This window comes from Pan paniscus, chromosome 4, assembly GCF_029289425.2.
Source record: "Pan paniscus chromosome 4, NHGRI_mPanPan1-v2.0_pri, whole genome shotgun sequence".
NCBI lineage: Eukaryota > Metazoa > Chordata > Mammalia > Primates > Hominidae > Pan > Pan paniscus.
In genome coordinates this window covers 21229928-21254961 of record NC_073253.2, presented here as the reverse complement: position 1 = coordinate 21254961, position 25034 = coordinate 21229928, and the positions used below count along the sequence as shown (strand labels likewise).

Genomic DNA, 25034 nt, shown 5'->3' with positions numbered 1-25034 from the left:
CCATGGGCGTGGGACCCACCGAGCCAGGCACGGGATAGAATCTTCTGGTCTTCTGGTTCCTAAGACTGTTGGAAAAGTGCAGTATTTGGGTGGAAGTGTCCCATTTTTCCAGGTACAGTCTGTTGTGGCTTCCCTTGGCTAGGAAAGGGAAATTCCCCAACCCCTTGTGCTTTCTGGGTGAGGCAATGCCCCGCCCTGCTTTGGCTCACCCTCCGTGAGCTGCACCCACTGTCCAACCAGTCCCAATGAGATGAAACAGTTACCTCAGTTGGAAATGCAGAAATCACCTGTCTTCTGCATTGATCACGCTGGGAGCTGCAGACCAGAGCTCTTCCTATTCGGCTGTCTTGGAACCATGAATAAGTTCTTTTGTGGTGATTTCTGAGGTTTTAGTGCACCCATCACCCAAACAGTGTACACTGTACCCAATGTGTTGTCTTTTATCCCTCACACCCTGCCCACTCTTTTCCCTGAGTCCCCAAATTCCATTGTATGATTCTTAGGCCTTGATGTCCTCATAGCTTAGCTCCCACTTATGAGTGAGAACATCAATGTTTGGTTTTCCATTCCTCAGTTATGTCACTTAGAATAATCATCTCCAATTCCATCCAGGTTGCTGTAAATGCCATTATTTCATTCCTTTTTATGGCTGAGTAGTATTTCATGGCATATATATACCACATTTTCTTTATCCTCTTGTTGATTGGTGGGCATTTCGGCTGGTTTTATATTTTTGCAATTGTGAATTGTGCTGCTATAAACATGCATGTCCAAGCATGTTTTTCATGGAATGACTTCTTTTCTTCTGGATAGATACCCAGGAGTAGGATTGCTGGATCAAATGGTAGATCTACTTTTAGTTCTCTAAGGAATCTCCACACTGTTTTCCATAGTGGCTATACTAGTTTACATTCCTATCAACAGTGTAAAAGTGTTCCCTTTCACCACATCCACTCCAACATCTATTATTATTTGATTTTTTGATTATGGTCATTCTTGCAATAGTAAGGTGATATTGCATTGTGGTTTTGATTTGCATTTCCCTGATCATTAGCGATGTTGAGCATTTTCTCATATGTTTGTTGGCCATTTGTGTATCTTCTTTTGAGAATTGTCTATTCATGTCCTCAGCCCACTTTTTGATGGGATTGTTTGTTTTGTTCTTGCTGATTTGTTTGAGTTATTTGTAGATTCTAGATATTAGTCCTTTGTCAGACATATAGATTGCAAAGATTCTCTCCCACTCTGTGGGTTCTCTGTTTGCACTGCTGATTATTTCTTTTGCTGTGTAGAAGCTTTTTCGTTTAATTAAATCCCATCTATTTATCTTTGTTTTTGTTGTTGCATTTGCTTTTGAGTTCTTGGTCATGAAGTCTTTGCCTAAGCCAATCTCTAGAAGAGTTTTTCTGAGGTTAACTTCTATAGTTTTTATGGTTTCTGGTCTTAGATTTAAGTCTCTGGTCCACCTTAAGTTGATTTTTGTATAAGGTGAGAGGTGAGGATCCAGTTTCTTTCTTCTACATGTGGCTTGCCAATTATCTCAGCACCATTTGTTGAATAGGATGTACTTTCCCCACTTCATGTTTTTGTTTGCTTTGTTGAAAACCAGTTGGCTGTAAGTATTCGGCTTTATTTCTGGTTTCTCTATTTTGTTCCATTGGTCTATGTGCCTATTTTTATACCAGTACCATGCTGTTTCGGTGACTACACTCTTACAGTATAGTTCAAAGTCAGGTAATGGGATGACTCCAAATTTGTTCTTTTTGCTTAGTCTCACTTTGGCTATGCAGGCTCTTTTTGGTTCCATATGAATTTTAGGATTTTTTTTTCTAGTTCTGTGAAGAATGATGGTGGTATTTTGATGGGAATTGAACTGAATTTGTAGATTGCTTTTGGCAGTATGGTCATTTTTACAATATTGATTCTGCTCATCCATGAGCATGGGATGGGATGTGTTTCCATTTGTTTCTGTTGTCTATGATTTATTTCAGCAGTGTTTTGTAGTTTTCCTCGTGGAGGTCTTTCACATCCTTGGTTAGGTATAGTCCTAAGTATTTTGGGGTTTTTTTTGCAGCTATTGTAAAAGGAGTTGAGCTCTTATTTTGATTCTCAGCTTCATTGCTGTTAATTTATAGCAGATCTACTGATTTGTGTACATTAATTTTGTATCTGGAAATTTTGCTGAATTCATTTACCAGTCCTAGTAGCTTTTTGGATGAGTCTTTAGGGTTTTCTAGTTATACAATCATGTCATCAGCAAAGAGAGACAGTTTGACTTCCTTTTTACTAATTTGGATGCCCAGTATTTATTTTTCTTCTCTGATTGCTCTGGCAAGGACTTCCAGTACTATGTTGAATAGAAGTGGTGAAAGTGGGCATCCTTGTCTTGTTCAAATTCTCCGATGGAACACTTTGAGCTTTTCCCCATTCAGTATAATGTTGGCTGCATGTTTGTCATAGATGCCTTTTAGTACCTTAGGGTATATCCCTTCTTTGCTGATTTTGCTGAGGGTTTTAATCATAAAGGGATGCTGGATTTTGTCAAATGCTTTTTCTGCATCTATTGAGATGATCGTGTGATTTTTGTTTTAAATTCCATTTATGCGGTGTATCATGTTTATTGACTTGTGTATGTTAAACTAACCCTGTATCCCTGGTATGAAACCCACTCGATCATGGTAGATTATCTTTTTAATATGCTGTTGGATTTGGTTAGCTAGTATTTTGTTTAGGATTTTTGCATCTATGTTCATCAGGGATATTGGTCTGTACTTTTCTTTTTTTGTTATGTTCTTTCCTGGTTTTGGTATTAGGGCAATACTGACTTCATAGAATCATTTAAGGAAGATTCCCTCTTTCTCTATCTTATGGAATAGTGTCAATAAGATTGGTACCAATTCTTCTTTGAATGTCTGATAGAATTCAGCTGTGACTCTGTCTGGTCCTGGACATTTTTTTGGTTGGCAGATTTTTTATTACCATTTCAATCTCACTGCTTGTTGTTGGTATGTTTCTGTTTCTTCCTGATTTAATCTAGGAGGGATGTATATTTCCAGGAATTTATCCATCTCCTCTAGGTTTTCTACTTTATGCACATAAAGGTGTTCAGAGTATCCTTGAATGATCTTTTATATTTCTGTAGTATTGGTTGTAATGTCTCCCATTTCATTTCTAATTGACTTTATTTGGATCTTTTTGCTTCTTTTCTTGGTTAATCTGACTAATGGTCTACCAATTTTATTTATCTTTTCAAAGGGCCAGCTTTTTCTTTCATTTATCTATTGTATCTTTTTTTATTTGTTTCAATTTCATTTAGTTCTGCTCTGATGTTTGTTATTTATTTTCTTCTTCTGGGTTTGAGTTGGGTTTGTTCTTGTTTCTCTGTTTCCTTGAGGTGTGACCTTAGATTGTCTATTTGTGCTCTTTCAGACTTCTTGATGTAGGCATTTAATGCTATGAACTTTCCTCTTAGCACCACTTTTGCTGTATCCCAGAGGTTTTGATAAGTTGTGCTACCATTATTGTTCAGCTCAAAGAACTTTTTAATTTCCATCTTGATATCATTGTTGACCCAGTGATCATTCAGGAGCAGGTTATTTAATTTCCATGTACTTGCATGGTTTTAAAGGTTTCTTTTGGAATTGATTTTCAATTTTATTCCACTGTGGTCTGAGAGAGTACTTGATATAACCTATTTTCTTAAATTTGTTGAGACTTGTTTTGTGGCCTATCATATGGTCTATTTTAGAGAATGTTCCATGTGCCAATGAATAGAATGTGTATTCTGCAGTTGTTGGGTAGAATGTTCTGTAAATATCTGTTAAGTCCATTTGTTCTAGGGTATAGTTTAAGTCCATTATTTCTTTGTTGACTTTCTGTCCTGAGGACCTGTCTAGTGCTCTCAGTGGTGTATTAAGTCCCCCTCTATTATTGTGTTGCTGTCTATCTAATTTCTTAGGTCTAGTGGTAATTGTTTGATAAAGTTGGGAGCTCCAGTGTTAGGTGCGTATATATTTAGGATTGTGATATTTTCCTGTTGGACTAGTCCTTTTATCATTATATAATGTCCCTCTTTGACTTTTTTTTTTAACTCCTTTTGCTTTAAAATTTGTTTTTTCTGATATAAGAATAGCTACTCCTGCTCTTTTTTGGTGTCAATTTGCATGGAATATCTTTTTCCATCTCTTTACATTAAGTTTATGTGAGTCCTTATGTGTCTGGTGAGTTTCTTAAAGACACCAGATACTTGGTTTGTGAGTTCTTATCCATTCTGCCATTTCGTATCTTTTAAGTGGAGCATTTAGGCCATTTACATTTAATGTTAATATTGAGATGCAAGGTACTATTCTATTCATCGTGCTATTATAACTGATGTGGAATATACTGGTTTTATAGTTTTCTATTAAAATTCAGGTGCTTTCTGGCATCACATTAGCAATGTTTGTCAGTGGTGGGTCTATGTACACGTTCTTTTAATTTGTGGTAAAAACATGTAACATAATATTTACCAACTTAACCTTTTTTTTACATTTATAATATTAAATGTATTTGTTTAGATACAACTATCCACTCACATACATTAGGGGAGTATATACATTGCTTTTTTCACTTTCAAGTTTTCAAACATTATTTTTACTTAAATTCTGCAACAACTTTTTTATTTTAATATTGATACATAATATTTTACATATTCATGGGGTACATGTCATATTTTGTTACATGGATAGAACGTGTAAGGATCAAGTCAGGGTATTTGGAGTTTCCATCACCTTGAGTATTTGTAATTTCTATGTGTTGGAAACAATTCATATCCTCTCTTCTACCTATTCTGAAGTATACAATACATTGTTGCTAACTATACTCACCTTACTGTGCTATCCAACTTTAGAACGTATACCTTCTACCTAACTGTGTGTAAGGATTCACCAACTTCTCTTCATTCCCTCTACCTACCCACATACCCTTCCCAGTCTCTGTTATCACTCTACTCTCTACCTCCATGATATCAACTTTTTAAGCTCCCACATGTGAGTGAGAACATGCACTATTTGTATTTCTGTGCCTATCTTATTCCACTTAACACAAAATTTCCAGTTCTATCCATGTTGATGCAATTGACAAGATTTCATTCTTTTTTTATGGGCCAATAGTATTCCATTGTGTATATATACCATATTTTCTTATGGTCAAATAGAATTCCATTGTGTATATATATCACATTTTATCCATTCATCTATTGGTGGAAACTTAAGTAATTCCATATATTTGCTATTATAAATAATGATGTAATAAACATACAGTGCAGGTATCCTTTAGATATACTGATTTCATTTCCTTTGGATGAATACCCAGTAGTGGGACTGCTGGATCATAAAGTAGTTCTATTTTTAGGATTTTGAGAAATCTCCATACTATTTTCCATAGAGGTTGTACTAATTTACATTCTCACCAACATGTATAAGAGTTCTCTTTTCACAGGAACCATGTGTTACTAGTCTTGGGGTGCTCCTTAAAGCAGATACAACCTGGATGACAATGCCCAAGTCCTTTCAAAAGTCTGGAGAGCTTTCCAATAAGGACATGTTCAAACAAGCCCAGACAGTGAAGACTACAATAAATACCTAGCTCTTCAATGCCCAGACACAAAAGAACATCTACTAGCATTAACAACATCCAGAAAAACATGACCTCACCAAATGAACCAAGTAAGGCACCAGGGACCAATCCTGGAGAAACAGAGATATGTGAACTTTCAGACAGAGAATTCAAAATAGCCATGTTGAGGAAACTCGAAGAAATTCAAGATAGCACAGAGCAGGAATTCTGAATTATATCAGATAAATTTAACAAAGAGATTGAAATAATTTCAAAGAATCAAGCAGAAATTTTGGAGCCAAAAAAAATTCAATTGGCATACTGGAGAGTCCTTTAATAGCAGAACTGATCCAGCAGAAAAAAGAATTAGTGAGCTTGAAGACAAGCCATTTGAAAAGACACAGTCAAAGCAGACAAAAGTAAAAAGAATAAAAAACAACAAAGCACGCCTTATAGGATCTAGAAAATGGTCTCAAAGGGGCAAATCTACGAGTTATTAGCCTTGAAGAAGAGGTAGAGAAAGAGATAGGGGAAGAAGGTTTGTTGAAAGAGATAACAGAGAACTTCCCAAACCTAGAGAAAGATATCAATATCCAAGTACAAGAAGGTTATAGAACACCAAGCAGATTTAATCCAAAGAAGACTACCTCAAAGCATTTAATAATAAAACTTCCAAAGGTCAAACATAAAGAAATGATCCTAAAAGCAGCAAGAGAAAAGGAACAAATAACCTACAATGGAGTTCCAAAATGTCTGGCAGCAGAGTTTTCCGTGGAAACCTTACAGGCCAAGAGAGAGTGGCATGACATATTTAACATGTTGAAGGCAAAAACTCTTTTACCTTAGAATAGTGTATCTGGCAAAAATATCCTTCAAACATGAAGGAGATATAAGGACTTTCCCAGAAAAACAAAAGCTGAGGAATTTCATCAACACCAGACCTGTCCTACAGGAAATACTAAAGGGAGTACTTCAATCAAAAAAAGAAAAGGTAATTAATGAGCAATATGAAATTACCTGAATATACAAAACTCACTGGTAATAGTAAGTACACAGAAATGTACTTGGAATATTATAACACTGTAACTGTGGTGTATAAATAACTCTTATCCTAAGTAGAAAGGCTAAACAATGAACCCATCAAAAATAGTAACTACATTAACTTTTCAAGACATGAGTAGCACATAAATAGAAATAAGAAAAGGTTAAAAAGCAGGGGGATGAAGTTAAGGCATAGAGTTCTTATTAGAGTTCTTCTTGCTTGTTTCTTTATGCAAACAGTGTTAAGTTGTTATCAGGTTAAAACAATGGGTTATAAGACAGTATTTGTAAGCCTCATGGTAATCTTAAACCAAAAAGCATACAATGGGCACACAAAAAATAAAAACCAACAAACTTTACAATATTACCAGAGAAAATCACCTTCACTAAAGGAAGACAGGAAGGAAAGAAAGAAGGAAGAGAAGACCACAAGACAACAAGAAAACAAATAACAAAAAGGTAGGAGTAAGTTCCTACTTATCAATAATAACATTAAATATAAATGGACTAAACTCTTCAATCAAAAGACATAGAGTGGGTGAATGGATGAAAAAACAAGACCCATTAATCTGTTGCCTACAAGAAATACACATCACTTATAAATACATACATAGACTGAAAATAAAGGGAGGGAAAAAGATATTCCATGCAAATGGAAACCAAAAAAGAGCAGGAGTAGCTATACTTATATTAGACAAAATAGATTTCAGACAAAAACTATAAGAAGAGACAAAGAAAGTCACGATATAATGATAAAGAGATCAATTCAGTAAGAGGATAGAATAGTTTTAAATATACATGCACCTGATACTGGAGCACCCACATATATAAAGCAAATATTTTTGGAGCTAAAGAGAGAGCTAGGCCTCAATACAGTAAGAGGTGGAAACTTCAACAACTCATTTTCAGCATTGGACAGATCTTCCAGACAGAAAATCCTCAAAGAAACATTGGACTTAATATGCACTATAGACCAAATGAATCTAATAGATATTTATAGAATATTTTATCCAGTGGCTGCAGAATACACATTGTTTTCCTCAGCACATGGATCATTCTCAAGGATAGACCGTATGTTAGGTTTCAGACAAAACAAGTTTAAAACATTCAAATAAATTGAAATAATATTAAGCATCTTATCTGACTACAATGGAATAAAACTAGAAATTAATAAGAGGAATTTTCGGTGGCTCACGCCTGTAATCTCAGCACTTTGGGAGGCTTAGGTGGGTGGATCACCTGAGATCAGGGGTTCAAGACCAGCCTGGCCAATATGGTGAAATCCCATGTCTACAAAAATATAAAAATTAGCTGGGCATGATGGCAGATGCCTGTAATCCCAGCTACTCGGGAGGGTGAGGCTGGAGAATTGCTTGAACCTGGAAGATGGACATTGCAGTGAGCCGAGATGGTGCCATTGCACTCCAGCCTGGGTGAGAGGGCAAGACTCCATCTCAAAAAAAGAGGAATTTTGGAAACTATACAAATACATGAAAATTAAACAATATGCTCCTGAGTTACTAGTGGGTCAATGAAAAAATTAAGAAGGAAATTGAAAAATTTCTTGAAACATATGATAATGGAAACACAACCTACCAAAACCTATAGGATATAGCAAAAGCAGTACTAAAAGGGAATTTTATAGGTATAAATGTCTCCATCAAAAAAAAAAAGAGGAAAAACTTCAAATAAACAACCTAATGATGAATCTTAAAGAAAAGCAAGAGCAAACCAAACCCAAAATTGGTAGAAGAAAAGAAATAAGAAAGATCAGAGCAGAAATGAATGAAACTGAAATGAAAAAAGGAATACAAAAGATCAATAAAATAAAAAATTCCTTTTTTGAAAAGCTATCAAAATTGACAAACCTTTAGGCAGACTAAGAAAAAAAAGAGAGAAGATACAAATAAAATCAGAAAAGAAAAAGATGATATTACAACTGATACTGCAGAAATTTAAAGGATCATTAGTGGCTACTATGAGCAAATATATGCAAATGAATTGGAAAATCTAAATGGTCAAGTTCCCAGACACTACAACCTACCAAGACTGAACCAGGAAGAAATCCAAAACCTGAACAGAGCAATAACAAATAATGAGATTGAAGCCTTAATTAAAAGTCTCTCAGTAAAGAAAAGCCTGGGATCCAATGGCTTCGCTGCTGAATTTTACCAAACATTAAAGAAGAACTAATACCAACCCTTCTCAAATTATTCTGAAAACTAGAGGAGGAGGAAATAGTTCCAAACCCATTCTATGAGACTGGTATTACCCTAATACCAAAACCAAATACCAAAACTATACCTCAACATAGTAATAGCCATATATGACAGACCCACAGCTAGTAATCATACTGAATGGGGAAAACTGAAAGCCTTTCCTCTAAGATCTAGAACATGACAAAGATGCCCACATTCAGTACTGTTATTTAACATAGTACTGGAAGTGCCAGCTAGAGAAATCAGACGAGAAAGATGTAAAGGGCATCCAAATTGGAAAGGAGGAAGTCAAATTATCCTTGTTTGCTGATTATATTATCTTATATTTGGAAAACCCTAAAGACTCCACCAAAAAACCTATTAGAACTGATAAATTCAGTAAAGTTGGAGGATACAAAAGCAACATACAAAAATCAGTAGAATTTCTATATGCCAACAGCGAACAATCTGAAAAAGAAATCCAAAAAGTAATCCCATTTACAATAGCCACACATAAAATTAAATACCTAGGAGTTTAACATAACCAAAGAAGTTAAAGATCTCTACTATGAACACTATAAAACATGGATGCAAGAAACTGAAAAGGACACAAAATAATGGAAAGATATTATATGTTCATGGATTGAAAGAATCAATATTGTTAAAATGTCCATAGTACCCAAAGCAATCTACAAGTTCGATGGAATCCCTATCAAAATACCAATGGCATTCTTCACAGAAATAGAAAAAAGAATCATGAAATTCATATGGAACCACAAAAGTCCCAGAATAGCCAAACCTATCTTAAGCAAAAAGAACAAAACTGAAGGAATCACATTACCTGACTTCAAATTATACTAGAGTTATAGTAACTCAAACAGCAGTGGTACTGGCATAAAAATAGACACACAGGCCAATAAACAGATTAGAGAACCCAGAAACAAATCCACACACCTACAGTGAACTTATTTTTGACAAAGATGCCAAGAACACATTGGGGAAAAGATAGTCTTTTCAATAAATGCTACTGGGAAAACCGGCTATCCATATGCAGAAGAATGAAACTAGACCCCCGTCTCTCACCATATGCAAAAATAAAATCGAAATTGATTTAAGACTCAAATCTAAGACCTCAAACTATGAAACTACTACAGGAAACTCTCCAGGACATTAGAGAAACTCTCCGGGACATTGCACTGGGTAAAGATTTCTTGAGTAATACCCCATAAGTACAGGCAACCTAAGCAAAAATTGACAAACGGGATCAAAACAAGTTAAAAAGCTTCTGCACAGCAAAGGATACAACTAACAAAGCAAAGAGACAATCCACAGAATGGCAGAAAATATTTGCAAACTACCCATCTCACAAGGAATTAATAACCAGAATATATAAGGAGCCCAAACAATTCTGTAGGAAAAAATTTAATAATCCAATAAAAAATGGGGAAATATTTGAATAGAAATTTCTCAAAAGAAGACATACAACTGGCAAACAGGCATATGAAAAGGTGCTCAACATTATTGATCATCAGAGAAATACAAATCAAAACTACAATGAGATATCATCTCACCCCAGTTAAAATGGCTTATATCAAAAAAAAAAAAAGAGAAAAGAAACAGGCAATAACAAATGCTGGTGAGGATGTGGAGAAGAGGGAACTCTCATACACTGTTGGTGGGAATGTAAATTAGTACAACCTCTATGGAGAACAGTTTGGACATTCCTCAAAAAACTAAAAATCGAGCTATCATATGATCCAGCAATTCCACTATTGGGTATATATCCAAAAGAGATGAACTCAGTCTATCGAAGAGGTATTTGCACTTCGTGTTTGTTGCAGCATTATTCACAATAGCTAAGATTTGGCAGCAACCTAAGTGTTCATCAACAGACAAACGGATAAAGGAAATATGGTACATATATGCAATGGAGTACTATTTAGCCGTAAAAAGAATGAGATTCTATCATTTGCAACATGGATGGAACTCGAGATCATTATGGTAAGTGAAATAATCCAGGCACAGAAAGACAAACATTACATGTTCTCACTTATTTGTGGAATCTAAAAATCAAAACAATTGAACACATAAACATAGAGAATAGAAGGACAGTTACTAGAGGCTGGGAAGGGTTGTGGGGGATTAGGGGTACATGTGGATGGTTAATGGGTACAAAAGAAATAGCAAGAATGGATAAGGCCTACTATTTGATAGCACAACAGGGTGACTATAGTCAATAATAACTTAATTGTACGTTTTAAAAATAACTAAAATGATGTAATTGGATTATTTGCAATACAAATGATAAAAGCTGGAGGGGATGGATACTACATTCTCCATTATGTGATTATTGTGCATTGCATGCCTATATCAAAACATCTCATGTATCCCATAAATATATATGCCTACTATGTACCCACAAAATTAATAAAATAAACTAGTAAGCCAAAAAATGTTCCCCTTTCCCCACATTCTTGCCAACATCTCGTTTTTCATCTTTTTAATAATAGTCATTATAACGGGTAAGACGATATCTCATTGTGGTTTTGATTTGCATTTCCCTGATGATTAGTGATGTTGAGCATGTTTTCACATACCTGTTGGCCATTTGTATGTCTTCTTTTGAGAAATGTCTATTGATGTTTGCCCAATTTTTGATAGGATTATTTTTAATTAATTTATTAATTTATTAATTTTTTTTGAGATGGAGTCTTGCTCTGTCACCCAGGCTGGAATGCAGTGGCGCAATCTCGGCTCACTGCAACCTCTGCATCCCGGGTTCAAGCGATTTTCCTGCCTCAGCCTCCTGAGTATCTGGGATTACAGGCATGCGCCACCGTGCCTGGCTAATTTTGGTCCCCAAGCATCTCCCTATGTTGGTTTTAGGGCCCACGTGGGTCAAAGGACTCTCCCTTGGCTTGGTTTGCAGTAGCCTGTGGTGGGAATGTGTACTGCTAGAGGTCTCTCACCCTTTTCCCAACCAGGAAGTCTCTCTGGGCTTCCAGTCAATCCTGGCTGAGCAGGCTGCCTCACTTCTCTCTCCTTCCTTATTCTAATGTTTCCTGACACTTCTCTGTTGAATTCCAGTATTCTCTCTTAGATCATTTATTTGAAGTGTGGTTATCTACTCGCTATGTTTGTTCTTCTTTGTGGAAGAGGTGAGTAGCAAAGTAGCTAGTCAGCCATCTTGAAGCTGCTTTCTCAGCAATCTCTCCCAATCATGTTGAAGTATACAGTTTAGGGGTATTCACATTCTTGTGAAACAGATCTCCAGAACTTTGTCATCTTATAAATCTGAAACTCTATACCCTTTGAACAACCATTCCCCTTTTCCTCCTCCCCCACCCCATGGTAACCGCCAATCTAATTTCTGCTTCTCTGCATTTGACTGCTTTAGATACCTCATGTAAGTGGAATCGCACGTTATTTGTCTTTTAGGGACTGGCTTATTTAACTTAGCATAATGTGATCAAGGTTCATCCATGTCGCAGCATATGACAGAAATTCATTTCTTTTTAAGGCTGAATACAGCTGTTTTCTTTTCCATGAAACATTTCAATTATAAAGGGAGGTATTAAAAAATCTTAAATTTTTTTACAGTAAGGAATGATAATTATGAACTACCTGAAACTTTCTTTGACCCAGGTATATATAAACTGGGGTAATAGGACATTATGAGTAGGCACATCTTGTTAAACAAAACAAGTGATTTCTTTTTTCCATTCTTTGGTTGGTAGTTCTATAATAGTGTTTGGTAGAGATGACAAAAATATAAAATATCTGAAATAGACAATATTCTTTATAATTTATTTAAAAATTATTTCATACTGTTTTCACATAGTAACTGCTAAACCAATAATAAAATTGATATCTCTATATAATTACATAAAAATACAATTAAGCAGAACACAGAAGGAAGATCATACTTTATAGGAAGATAATATTTTTGTAATAAGCATATGGGGAGATATAAACTGTTAGGCTTCATTCCTGTTGTTAACTCCCACAAATGTGAAATAAATGTGAGAAACAAAAACTGTTTTGAAATACCACTTCTTATTATACTTAAAAAAACATATTGAGTATAAAGTCAAAATAATCTGATAAATCAATGACTTGTCATCTAATACTCTCAATTATAAACTTTATTGCACTTATGGCTATAATAATTTCACTGAACAAGCACAGAATAGAATTCAACTGCAAGGCCTCTTTCTCTACTACTTTTATCTTCCTTTAAACTCATCCCATTTTCCCCTTACTATACTTCCTTCCTTTCAAAAGGGAGCCACAGAAAAGATTTTTTCTGGAGGAGCAAAATTACTTCCCAGGATTAATACAGGAATATACGAATTCAATAATAATAGCTTTAAAAGATGACGTTTAGATATATTAGAAGACAATCCAAATGTGAAATCCTGTAATTTTATAAGATGTTGTATCTAGTTTATTGGATTAATTTATTTTTAACTTTCCATTTTTGCATCTTGTCTAATGAAGCACAGTTATGCAGATTTAGTACACAGACCACCACTTAGCTGAAGGAATAAAGTCAACTGTTGCCTTATGTTGATTGTTATAGTAACCTGTTTAAAGATCAGATTAGATGGAATGTCCAGTTCTCATAAAATTTTCCTACCATTTTCTAAATGGTCTTCATAGAATTTTTAGAAATTACTTCAACCAAATCTTAAAAACACTTGGTTTATGATTATACTGGCCAACTAAAGTACATTTTTTAAAAATAAAATGTGTTATTTGGCAGGCAGCTGTCTACATGGCCATTTATGTATTTTTATTTAAAGAAAAAATGTAAGAGATTTCCTAATGTGGCCTCCTCTGCACCCCAAGCTTTTACTCTTTGAAAAATGCATGAGTACTTTCCTTTGGAAATCATGTAGCCTACACATATTTTATAAAAATCACAGAATGTGGGAGTATGGACAATTTATTATATATCTGAGAACATCAGAAAACATGAAGTTTGATGTCATATGGTCTAAAATAGCCCATGATGTAAGGCTTCTGGGCCTGGTGTGGTGGCTTATGCCTATAGTTCCAGGGCTTTGAGAGACAGAGAGGGGAAGATCACTTGAGGTAGGGAGTTCAAGTCCAGCCTGGGCAACATAGTGAGACCCCATCTCTACAAAAACATTTTAAAAATTAACCAGGTGTGGTGGCACACAACTGTAGTTCTAGCTAGGTGGGAGAATCACTTGAGACAAGGAGTTCAAGTCCAGCCTGGGCAACATAGTGAGACCTCATCTTTCCAAAAAAATTTAAAAAAATTAACCAGGTGTGGTGGCACGCACCTGTAGTTCTAGCTACTCAGGAGGCTGAGGCGGGAGTATTGCTTGAGCCTATGAGTTTGAGGTTACATTGAACTATGATCATGCCACTGCACTACATTCCAGGCAACAGAGCAAGACCCTGTTTCTAAAATGAAAAAAAAAAAAAAAATATATATATATATATATATAAGGTTTCTCCCAGACGTTCTTAGACTGCCCAACCATGCAATTCTCTTTGTTGTCTTTTTCTTTCATCGGCAGCTATTTAATCAATTGTGTTCATTAACTGTCCACTTGATGAAATAACACTGTAGTGGGCATACAGGGAGTTATAAAGGGAGACTTCATATTATATCATAATATCTTCAATGTCTTTATAATCTAATATCAGGCAGTGATAGGAAGGAAATAATAAATATCTATAATTGTCCTTGGCAGAGAGGGTACTAGAGCATGTTCTGTTTTCTTATTGTGTGTGTGTGTATCAATACAATGAAAAAATTTTAAAGTAACACATTATATGAGCTAATGAGCTTTGGGGTAAAGATTGCTGGAATTAGTTTTGAGCCTAATTTTGGAAGAAAGATGGATTCTGATTGGGAAAACATGGCAAGCATGTGACTTGAACCAAGAGGATGGCAAGCAATTGTCTGAACATGGAGCCATTTGGTATAGGACCTGAATATGTGTGAGTAGAAATTTGATTCTGGTTTAGGAGGAAGACTGAAAACCACTACAAGCAGAGGTGTGACTAAAGTTATAGTTCAGGAGAATGCTTTTTTTTGACTATAATTAGATAAATTGAATGAGGAAAATTGACACAATTGTGGATAGTAAAGGCAATTAAAATTGGGACTTGGGCTACAGCTACAACAAAATTAAATTAAAAATGTCAGATGACCTCATGGGGCTATGTGACTCCACTCAACTTAACATCCAAATGTTGTATTTTAAAAATCCTTTAAAAAATTTCTGAACATTTCTGCCTGTTGTCATAGATACTTCAAGACTGAAAGGAGAAAAAAATAATTCAAAGGGAACACGAGATGGCAGCAGTTATATCATATAAAGAGAAAGATTGGGGAAAGAAAAACATTTGAAATTATTTTTAAAATAAAAAAATATGTAGCACCTTATTCTTTATGTGCTGTATTCCTTTTCAGTACAGAGATTACTCAGTCATTGGTTTCATGCTTCACAGCACATATGAGGTTCATTCTGACTATGGTAAAAAATCCTACTCCATTACATGGGATTGTTTCCTAAAATAAAGCTGTTGCTGTTTTCTGCAGATTACTGTTCCTCTATGTTATCTGAGGCAGAAGAGTTCTGTGGGGTGCAAATTTGTTTTAAGTGCTCCAGTATTGCTTTTTCTTCCTCTTCTAGTGTTTCATCCTTCTTCATTTCCCACCTAAAAGAAAAATCACATCTTAGCATTTTCGTAACTTTCAAACCACAGGTCAACACTCAGTTAATCAAGTCTTGAATATGTAATCTTGGCTTATTGAGTCATCTGTCTCTCCCTGTTTATTCTTCACTGACTGCCTCTTGGGTAATACAATTCATTGGCACTGCCTCCGCGGAGTGGGCCAGGAGAGTGGGAGACAAAAGTAGAGTGAAATCAGCTCCACTTCAGGATAAAGTTTTTAAAGAATTGTTTCAAATGAGGTTTCTGTATTTCAAGAATGTATGTGGCCTATGAAAATACACATATAAATAAAATCTAGAATTAGCAACTAATAAGCAAATATTTTTCATAGCATTTTTTCCCTCACTGATTAACCAGATTAGTGGTTGTAAGTTGCAGGGAGGCTTGCCAGGAAGCCTTTAGCAGAAAGAAGAACATCGAGGTTACTTGGATATACCTTAAGGGCAGGTCAGTCTATTTCTTGAAATAAGATCAGATTTGAAGCAATCAAGTTCAACCACTCTAGAAAAGTGAAAAATTGTTAGCAAGGTTCCAAAGAACATTTACTAAAAAAAGAGATTAAAGACTTTCTAATTCTGGATGATTAAGAGATACAGAATAAAATCTTAGACTCTCAAACTACATACATACAAATATAATCTTGCAAAGTAAATATCGTCACAATAACCCGAGCACACTTACTTCTTCCTTCCTATCCACTCTCTCCACCTCCCCAGGACTGCCCAGGAGAGTATACTGAACCCAGCATTCTAACAGTTTCCTTCTCCTATCCTCACTCTTATTTCTATCCCTACCTAAGCTGTCCACCATAATGTACTGTTACAAAAGGATTTTAAAGCCAGTGCTGATACAGTCTAAAAGATCCTCTGCCATAAAGGCATCAGCAGGATAGGATTTCTAATAACAAACAAGCAGCTACTCACTGAATGTCCTCCAGAACCAGAACCCCTCATTGTGTTATAATCCAAACTCCCAGACAACAAATAGTCTGCCACACATGAATTTAGGGTGGAATTTTCTGGTTTTGTTTGAGTGATGAAAAGAAAGCAACTGTATTTTCTTTCTTTCTTTTTTTTTGAGACAGGGTCTCCCTCTGTTACCCAGGCTGGAGTGCAGTGGCACAACTATGGCTCACTGCGGGCTTGACCTCTTGAGATCAAGTGATCTTCCTGCCTCAGCCTCCCAAGTAGCTGGGGCTATAGGTGCACACCACCATGCCTGGCCAATTTTTTAAATTTTTTGTAGAGACAGGGTCTCCCCTATGTTGCCCAGGCTCATCTTGACCTCCTGGGCTGAAGTGATCCTCCTGCCTCAGCCTCCCAAAGTGCTGGGAATACAGATGTGAGCCACTATGCCTGGCCTTGGATTTTCCATAGAGACCTCATAGTATGGTATCTGTTCCCATACTAGTTTCCTTTTTGGAGTGCTGAGTTCAGTATGCCCTGGCCAGTCCTGGCAGTCATATATGTGAGAGGAAGAAGGAGGGGAAGTATGGAGAGAAGAAAGAGGATTATCTGAAAAGTGACACCTGGTTTCAATTAATATTTCTGCTTCACCCTCTGCCTATGATTCTCCTCATTTTCTAGCCTCAAACTTGTCTGGATCTAAAAACTGCTATTTTTGGCTGCCTTAGTTCCACGTTTCCATATGATTGAAGTTAGGTCATTGGTCTAACAGGTTTTAATAACAACATGAATGATAAAAAGTTTTTCACTGCCACACTATTCAAAGCCACATCACAAGGGAAGTCAGTATTTTGGGATTTACAATTTAGCCCACAAGATTTTCTTACACTGCTTTCATGGAATTTTAATGATAAAAAGCTCTCCCTACCCAATTTATGTGGGTGAAATTGGGTATTGCTAATATTCATGTCAAATTGAGCTCCTCCCAAGCAGGAAAATAAATAATGGAAAATACTTTTATATAGCATTAACTAATGGTTAAGCATTCTTTTAAACACTTGAGATATCACTCTTTAAATTCTCAATTTAAAAAGTTATTATTGCTGTTCTACAGATTACTAAACTGAGGTACAGAATGTTAAAATCACTTGCCTGAGTATCTTTGTATTTGAACTCAGAGAGTCAGAATCTGGAATCTGGGCTTTCAAATGCAATTAACAACTGTGGCTTAAAAACCATTTACAGCTAATATAAAGTACTGTCAAAAAGTTTAAATATTTTACTTTCCAAAAAATGTTGCCCAAATTGTGCTAGATATTACATAAAAGAACCATCTAAGGATCATATAATCTTAAATCCAAACATGAGAAATTAGATTTGCCTTTTTTCCTTCCCACGTAAAGGTGCTAATATTGTCTGAGTAAATGAATTATTTTATGAATGTCAACAGAATAAAGTACGTGATATGCACATAAATATTTTGATCATTGTGTCTACTTGTGAAAATTGAAAGTAGTCTCTCTGCTTCATTAAAATCTGTATAATTAATGTAATTTAAATGAATCATATACATAATAGAATCCATGATAAGGATTTTTGAAGCTTCATGACAATTATAGGCACTTCACAGTATAATTGAGCTGTTAGTAATTAATGATATTAGGTAAAGTTATTTACCTACCACAACCTTATTATATTTGCTTTGTGCTTATTAAGAAGAAATCATTTCATAAGAGGATAAAAAATGATGACAAAAATGGATGAAAAAATATTAGAACTACATTTTCCTTAATAGTTTTACTCATATTGAATGAAAGCATTAGAGATTTGAAATGTGTATTTATCACAAACATTGTTATATTTCACATCTATAAGTTGTTAACGAAGTTTTTCTTTAATTCCATCATGGTTTTGGGTTTTGTTAACACAATGCAAAAACAACAAGTCAATTCTGTTAAAAAAAAATACTGAAAGAGAAAAGAATCTACCAATTTGTTAAACATAATTGGATGGACAATCTGTTAAAAATCTTTATTCCTAATTTCCCCTAATATATTTAATATCTGTGGTGGAAAAAGCATATCCCTGCAGAAACCAGAAAATGTTGGAAGCAACATATTCTGGTTCCTCCAGAAAAGCATTATGAGGTAATTATATTTTTGTTTTTCCTAATTTTGGTAGCCTGCCCTTTTGTATTATTGCTGAATTCCCCCACCTGCCTACTATTATAGAAGAATTGCAACCTGGCCCCACAGCTGGTGGCAATGACTATGCTGTGTCTTACACACTGATTAGCAGTCAAGTCTCATGAGACTCCACTGATCTGTACCATGATATGAACTGTCTTCTGGAATTGGCTCCATCTGTATGGCTCCTAGGTGGTTAGATATGGGTCCCTTTTCCTAGGCAAGCACAGTAGGGACTCTAAAGCCTAGACTGAGATACTCTAACAGAATCAGCAGTTACAACTTTGCTCATTTGTACCACTCTGATTGACTTGGTTGTTCTTAGCTTGGATGCATGTTCCTGAATTTACACACATATTCATTCCTCAAGCAGAGATATCTGCCTGCTACTCTGTATATTTTATTAATATTAGCACATATTATAGAGCTTTTCCATGTGCCATACCATGAGCTAAGACCTTTCTGTTTTTGCTCACCGACAATGAGACCTTGAGGTGTGAAAAATAAAAACAGTCACAGATCAGTGAATAACTATTCTAGTGATCAGTTTTATAGAATCTTATATTTGGGGAGGTTTCAAGGATGACTGTGTGTTAGAGTCAACCAGGAGAGCCTCTCTTAGGGACATGCATAGTAAAACATGAGGTATATCCTTGGTAGCATTGGTCCAGGCTGTCACAGAAGCAAATCTTGGGTGGCCTGTACTGCAGGAAGGAGCAGCCAACACCAGACAGATGAGGAGGGCCAGAGTCTGGAGTGTGAGGTGTTTGAGGCATTTACCCTTCCTTTTACTAGGAGAAAAACATTTAAAATATCTGAAATCAATAGTGTTCTGAATAAGAGCACAGGCCCTAGAATCACTCTGCCTTTGTGTTGAATCTGAATGTAAACTTCCTAGATGAATCACCCCAGGCAAGTTTTTTAACCCCTTGGTGCTTCGGGGTTCTTTCTCATGTATAAATATGGTCACATTGGAACACAGGCCCCCTTATTTGTTTATGTACTGTCAATGACTGATCTCACTCAATAATGTCAGAGTTTAGTAGTTGCAATCGAGACAGACTAAGACTGCATGTCCTGTAAAGCCTAAAATATTTACTATTTGGAGTTTTTTTGGAGGAAGTTTGCCAAATTTGCGCTAGAATGATAGTTCTTAACTGGGGTGACACTGCCTCCCTATGGGGAAACATGGAGGGTATTTTTGGCTGACACTACACTATGTCTAGAGAGTGCTTCTGCTAGGACCTAGACAACACAGATGGCAACATGTTTATGTGCAACAATCCCACACAATGAAGAGTTGTCTTCCCAAAATGTCAATATATCCTACTGAGAAACATTGGCTTTAGAATCTCCAAATAATATTGAATAAGAATAGGTATACTAAAATAGGAAGAATCCCTAGCTAATTTCTGATTTTTAATTGAAATAGTTTTAGTCTTTCACTGTTTAGAATACGATTTGCTGCAGAATGAGGGTTTAGAAGTTAGGGTGCTGGATTTAAATCCCTTATAAGCAATGTGGCCTTGGGCAACCCAGATAAAACAGTGCCTCAGTTTCCTTATCTATGGAATGGTAATAATAATAGTGCCTGCTTCACAGAGTTGGAATGAGGTAGAAGAGATTAAACACACATAAAACATAAAATAATGCCTCGTTTATAGCAAGCACTCAACAAGTGATAACTATTATCATGATGATGATTATTATTATTTGGCATATTGGTTAAGGTTGCAAGTAGGAGAAGTCCTGGGTGTGGTCAGTTACACAAATAGGGGATAATTGTCCTCATCTAATAAGAATGCAGAGGTGGGTGATTGCTGGCATAGGTTAAGTAGTTTAACAACAGCAGGTCTGATGACTCTGTGGTTCTCTTGTCCTTTACCTCATGGTCCCAATACGGTTGTTGCAGCTTCAGCCTTCCTGTCCTCGTGCTGAGGCAGGAGGAAAGAGTATGGCTCCACCTGTCTTGTTTTATCGGGATAATAAAACCTCTCCCAGATTCCTCCCAGTAGACATGGGAGCCATCCTGTCTAGGCTTGAATCCTGACTCTGCCACTTACTAGCTGTGTGATATTGAACATATTTCTTAATCTCTCTGTGCATCAGCTCTCTTATATGCAACATAGGGGGTGCTAGTGGTATACATCTCAATGCATTGTTGTAAATAGTGGATGAGCTATAAATTTAAGTCCTTCATAGAACGTTACTCTTATTTTGTAAGATTCTACTTGTGTCAAGTGGTTTCCTCAGAGCTCCTACCTTGATGTGCTTTCTCACGTTCTGTGTCTTTCACATTGTTTTATCTGGTAAATTATCTTTTCTATCAATCAATAAATAATATAATATTGCAATAAATACATTCCAATAAATAAATATTGCATATATGTATATATGTATATGTATATGATCGTGTTCTCATTCCCTCTTGTTTTTCATGAGGGAAATGTTTCATGCTAGTCTACTACTCTGTTCACCCTAGCATGGCCAAGGTTGTTTTTGTTTTCCTATAATCACTTTGCTGTATTTTTCAAACACAGACTGTAATAATGGCATTTGATCATATTTTTGGTATTTCTCCTGCGATAACCAATAAAATGCTTGAATATAAAAATGTAACTTAAGCCTCCTGTTTAATGTTATTATGAAACATTTATGTAGCACTTTATATTACAAAGTGCTTTACAATTATTTATTAGTTAATTGTACTGTTAAACAACATTAGTCATCTGGCCAAATAAATGATTTCAAATTGTTCTACCAATATATAGCTGAGGAGTGAAGAGTAAAGTCATATTGGATTTTATTCTTCAAGAAAAATCCTTGTTGTCTGTCTCTCCTCCACATTGCACAGTGCAGACTGGTTTTTCAGAGAGAGGTTCAAATCAGAGGGGAAAGTAATGTCTCTGTTACCTTCTTTCTGCTGTTCTGTACATGTGAGCTTTTCTCAGGGTCAGTCCTAGACCATCTTCTCTTCTCCCTTGGAAAGCCCCACATATCCAGTTGTTTTCTCACATCTGTAATTCACCTCTGTCCCAAGCTGTATGTAATTCAGCATCTTTAAACTTTGTTTTTGTCCTAAGTTCTCTCAATTCAATTCTTGATGGCCATTTTTACTCACACTCCAATTATATCAGTATTAAATATATATACTGTATTCATATATGTACATATATGAATACAGTAATATATGTATACAGTAGACATATGTATACAGTATATATGTATATAGTACATATCTGCATATACTGCATACAGTATATATGTATATAGTACATATCTGTATACTGTATATATACACATATATGCATCAGTATATATAATATACATACATATATGTATGTTAAGTATAAATACTGTATGTGTGTATATTAAATATATGCTGTATGTATGTATATTTAATATATACATATTAAATATATACTGTATATGTGTATATTAAATATATACTGTATGTATGTATATTTACTATATACATGTATGTATATTTAATATATAATATATGTCTGTATATTTAAATTATTCAAACTGACCATTACCCCCTTCTCCCTCAATAACACAGGGTCCAAACAGTGAAGAGTAAAGTCATATTGGATTTTATTCTTCAAGAAAAATCCTTGTTGTCTGTCTCTCCACATTGTACAGTGCAGACTGGTTTTTCAGAGGGAGGTTCAAATCAGAGGGGAAAGTAATGTCTCTGTTTCCTTCTTTCTGCTGTTCTGTACATGTGAGCTTTTCTCAGGATCAGTCCTAGACCATCTTCTCTTCTCCCTTGGAAAGCCCCACATATCCAGTTGTTGTTCACAAAGTATTTTATGCCACCACTCCCAATCTTGTTCACACAGTCTGTCACCAGTTAAGAGACAACTTACTCTGCAAACATTCTCACATTCATGCATACCCCACTGCCATTAGTCCACAGGTACACATGATTTCAGTGTCTGGACAGTGCGATAATCTCCAGATATCCAGATCCAAAGACTCACGCTACTGCTACATCAAACCAGCAATGACTGCCCTGCCTAGAGAGTTTAAAGTCTTTATTGTTCTAGCTTGGTAGCAGCAGTTCTGTTTAGCTGCTACTACCTCCCCTAGGGAGAAAATTATTTTCCTTATTTTCTCACGCATTGTGTTTTCCCAGTTGTGTTTGCACTTCTACTTTTGCTGTTCCACCCACATGAAATGCCTTTCCACCTACCCCAAACCTGCTCATCCTTCTTCAGACCCAGTCTACAGCCCACCTTTTTCATGGAGAACTTCCCAACTACCTAAGACTAATGTGTGATCATCCTTTTCCTTTGAGTCCTATAGTATCTAATGTCTGTGCTTATGGATATTAGGTCAATTTTGGTCAATTAACCACATACTGCTTTGTTACATCTTTTCTATTACTTTCTTGAGCTGTTATTTCATTGTTGCATTAAAATTTTTTTTCACATGTATCTTTTCATCTATACTTGCAGTTTGTTGAAGAAGACTTCGTTATCTGTAGCTTTTGTTTCAAATATTTTATTTGAAATAACATATTTTCTTTTTCAAATAGAAAAGAGATGGATTTATTTTTATGAGCCTCAGGAATGTTTTTGAACATATTTATCAACTATTAACAGTTTTCTCTTATAATATGACAAATGCAAAAACAAACACACAGAAATTGACCTTTTCACATTCATGTCATCTTTGTTATCATTTGCTTTTAATAAACATGGCAGAGTGAGGATATTTTAAATGCTGCTGCTCAAGTTATGTTATTAGAAGCAAGAAAATGCCACCCAAGCTGAGGCCACTTAATTCAGCTTTTAGTAAGCATTGGAAAGTGTAGGAAGAGTGGATTCTTCTGTTCTTGATTCAGCCTCTAAATGACACCAGTATGGCTTGCCCTGCATACAATCTCTGCTTCGTCTTATTTCTCAGCATTTACATCCTTCTTAACTTGATACTTTTAAAGAATCTATAGGTTACTTATCATTTCCAGAGATATAAATGATAAGGATAGAGAAGGGTAGGACACAGGACATCTGGAATAGATGGTTACTTTTCTATGAAAACTTTCTCCAGGGAATGCAATTGGAAGCAAATTCAGAAAGTATTTGGTTATGATTTTTTTTTAGAATCATGGTCTCACTCTGTTGCCCAGGCTGGAGTGCAGTGGCATGATCATAGTTCATTATAGCCTCAAACTGCTGGGTTCAAGCGATTGTCCTGCCTCAGCCTCCCAGGTAGCTAGGACTACAGGTGTGCACCACCGTGGCCACCTATTTTTTTTTTAAGCATTTTTCTGTAGAGAAGAGGTCTCACTTTGTTGCCCAGGCTGGCCTCAAGCAATCCTCCTGCCTTGGCATCCCAAAGCATTGGGATTATAAGTGTCAGCTACCATTCCTGGTCTGGTTATGCTATTTAATGATCACAGAATAATAACATTACTTGGCTCTCCATGATTCAGAGAAATTGCAGATAGATGTCATGTTATTTCTTCTCCCAAACAAAAAAACAAACCTGTTCTGTCCCCTACTCAAGTGCTTCCCACCCCTTACAATGTACAAATATCTTAGTTTGGCTCAAGTAGCATATTTCAAATAACTAATAGTTTAGTGTTTTGTACACTGTAATCTGTACCTTTTAAGCACTGGCAAGATATCTGTTGATTGGTATGTGTTAGAAGTTCAAGTGTTACTATGTTATTCTTGGGTGGAATGAAGAAATAATAACTTTTCACTACCAGTATCACAATGAGTAGTAGCTGATATCTCAAAAGATATTATTTGTCAATTTTATGAATGATGAATATGATGGCTCTTAGAGCATTAAAATCAATTTACCCATCCTTAGTTTTTGTATCACTATTTGTTTCTTAAAGTCTAAAATTCAGTGACCTTACCAAAAGGCAACAACTTCCTGCAAGTTCATTTATTTACTAACTATACTCACAACCTTTTTAAAAATGAGATAGTGGTATAAAGAAAAAAGATATTCAGTAATTTCAGTTATTTGGTACCTGACTAGTATTTTTGACCAATGTAAAAAGGCTTTAAACAAACTTTGCTTAGCAAAGTACTTAATTTAGGTCACATATCACACTGGAATGAGACCTTTTGTAGGTCACTATTTAAACATTTAATTTCTGGTGATGTGACACCAAAAACTAAATGTTTAATTTAATTTGATTGATCCCAATAACCTTTTCCTTCCTCCGACTTTCTTTACCACCACTTTTTTCTTTAGTATGTAACTTTATATCATCATCTCACTTGGGTCTCTGGTTGTTGATTGCCTTGCTTCTTCTATCAGTTTAGGAGCTCCTCAAAGGCATAGAGTAGAACTATCAAAAAAGGGCTGTCATTTTAATTATCATAACCAGCTTTGATGTAAAGAGGATGTTATTATAGTTA

The 25034-nt window shown here is 35.6% G+C and overlaps 1 protein-coding gene and 1 long non-coding RNA gene across 9 annotated transcripts in view; one reads left to right on the top strand and one right to left on the bottom strand.

The window, feature by feature from the left end:
* LOC117980229 (uncharacterized) overlaps positions 1-25034 on the top strand; it is a 237116-nt gene that overhangs the window by 26358 nt on the left and 185724 nt on the right. The gene's annotated exons all lie outside the window — the stretch shown is intronic.
* KIAA0825 (KIAA0825 ortholog) overlaps positions 12106-25034 on the bottom strand; it is a 462297-nt gene continuing 449368 nt past the window's right edge. The window contains exon 22 of the mRNA XM_063604394.1: positions 12106-15536. Within this exon, the coding sequence (XP_063460464.1) occupies positions 15419-15536 (118 nt within the window). The 3' untranslated portion in view covers positions 12106-15418. The remainder of the gene's footprint in view (positions 15537-25034) is intronic.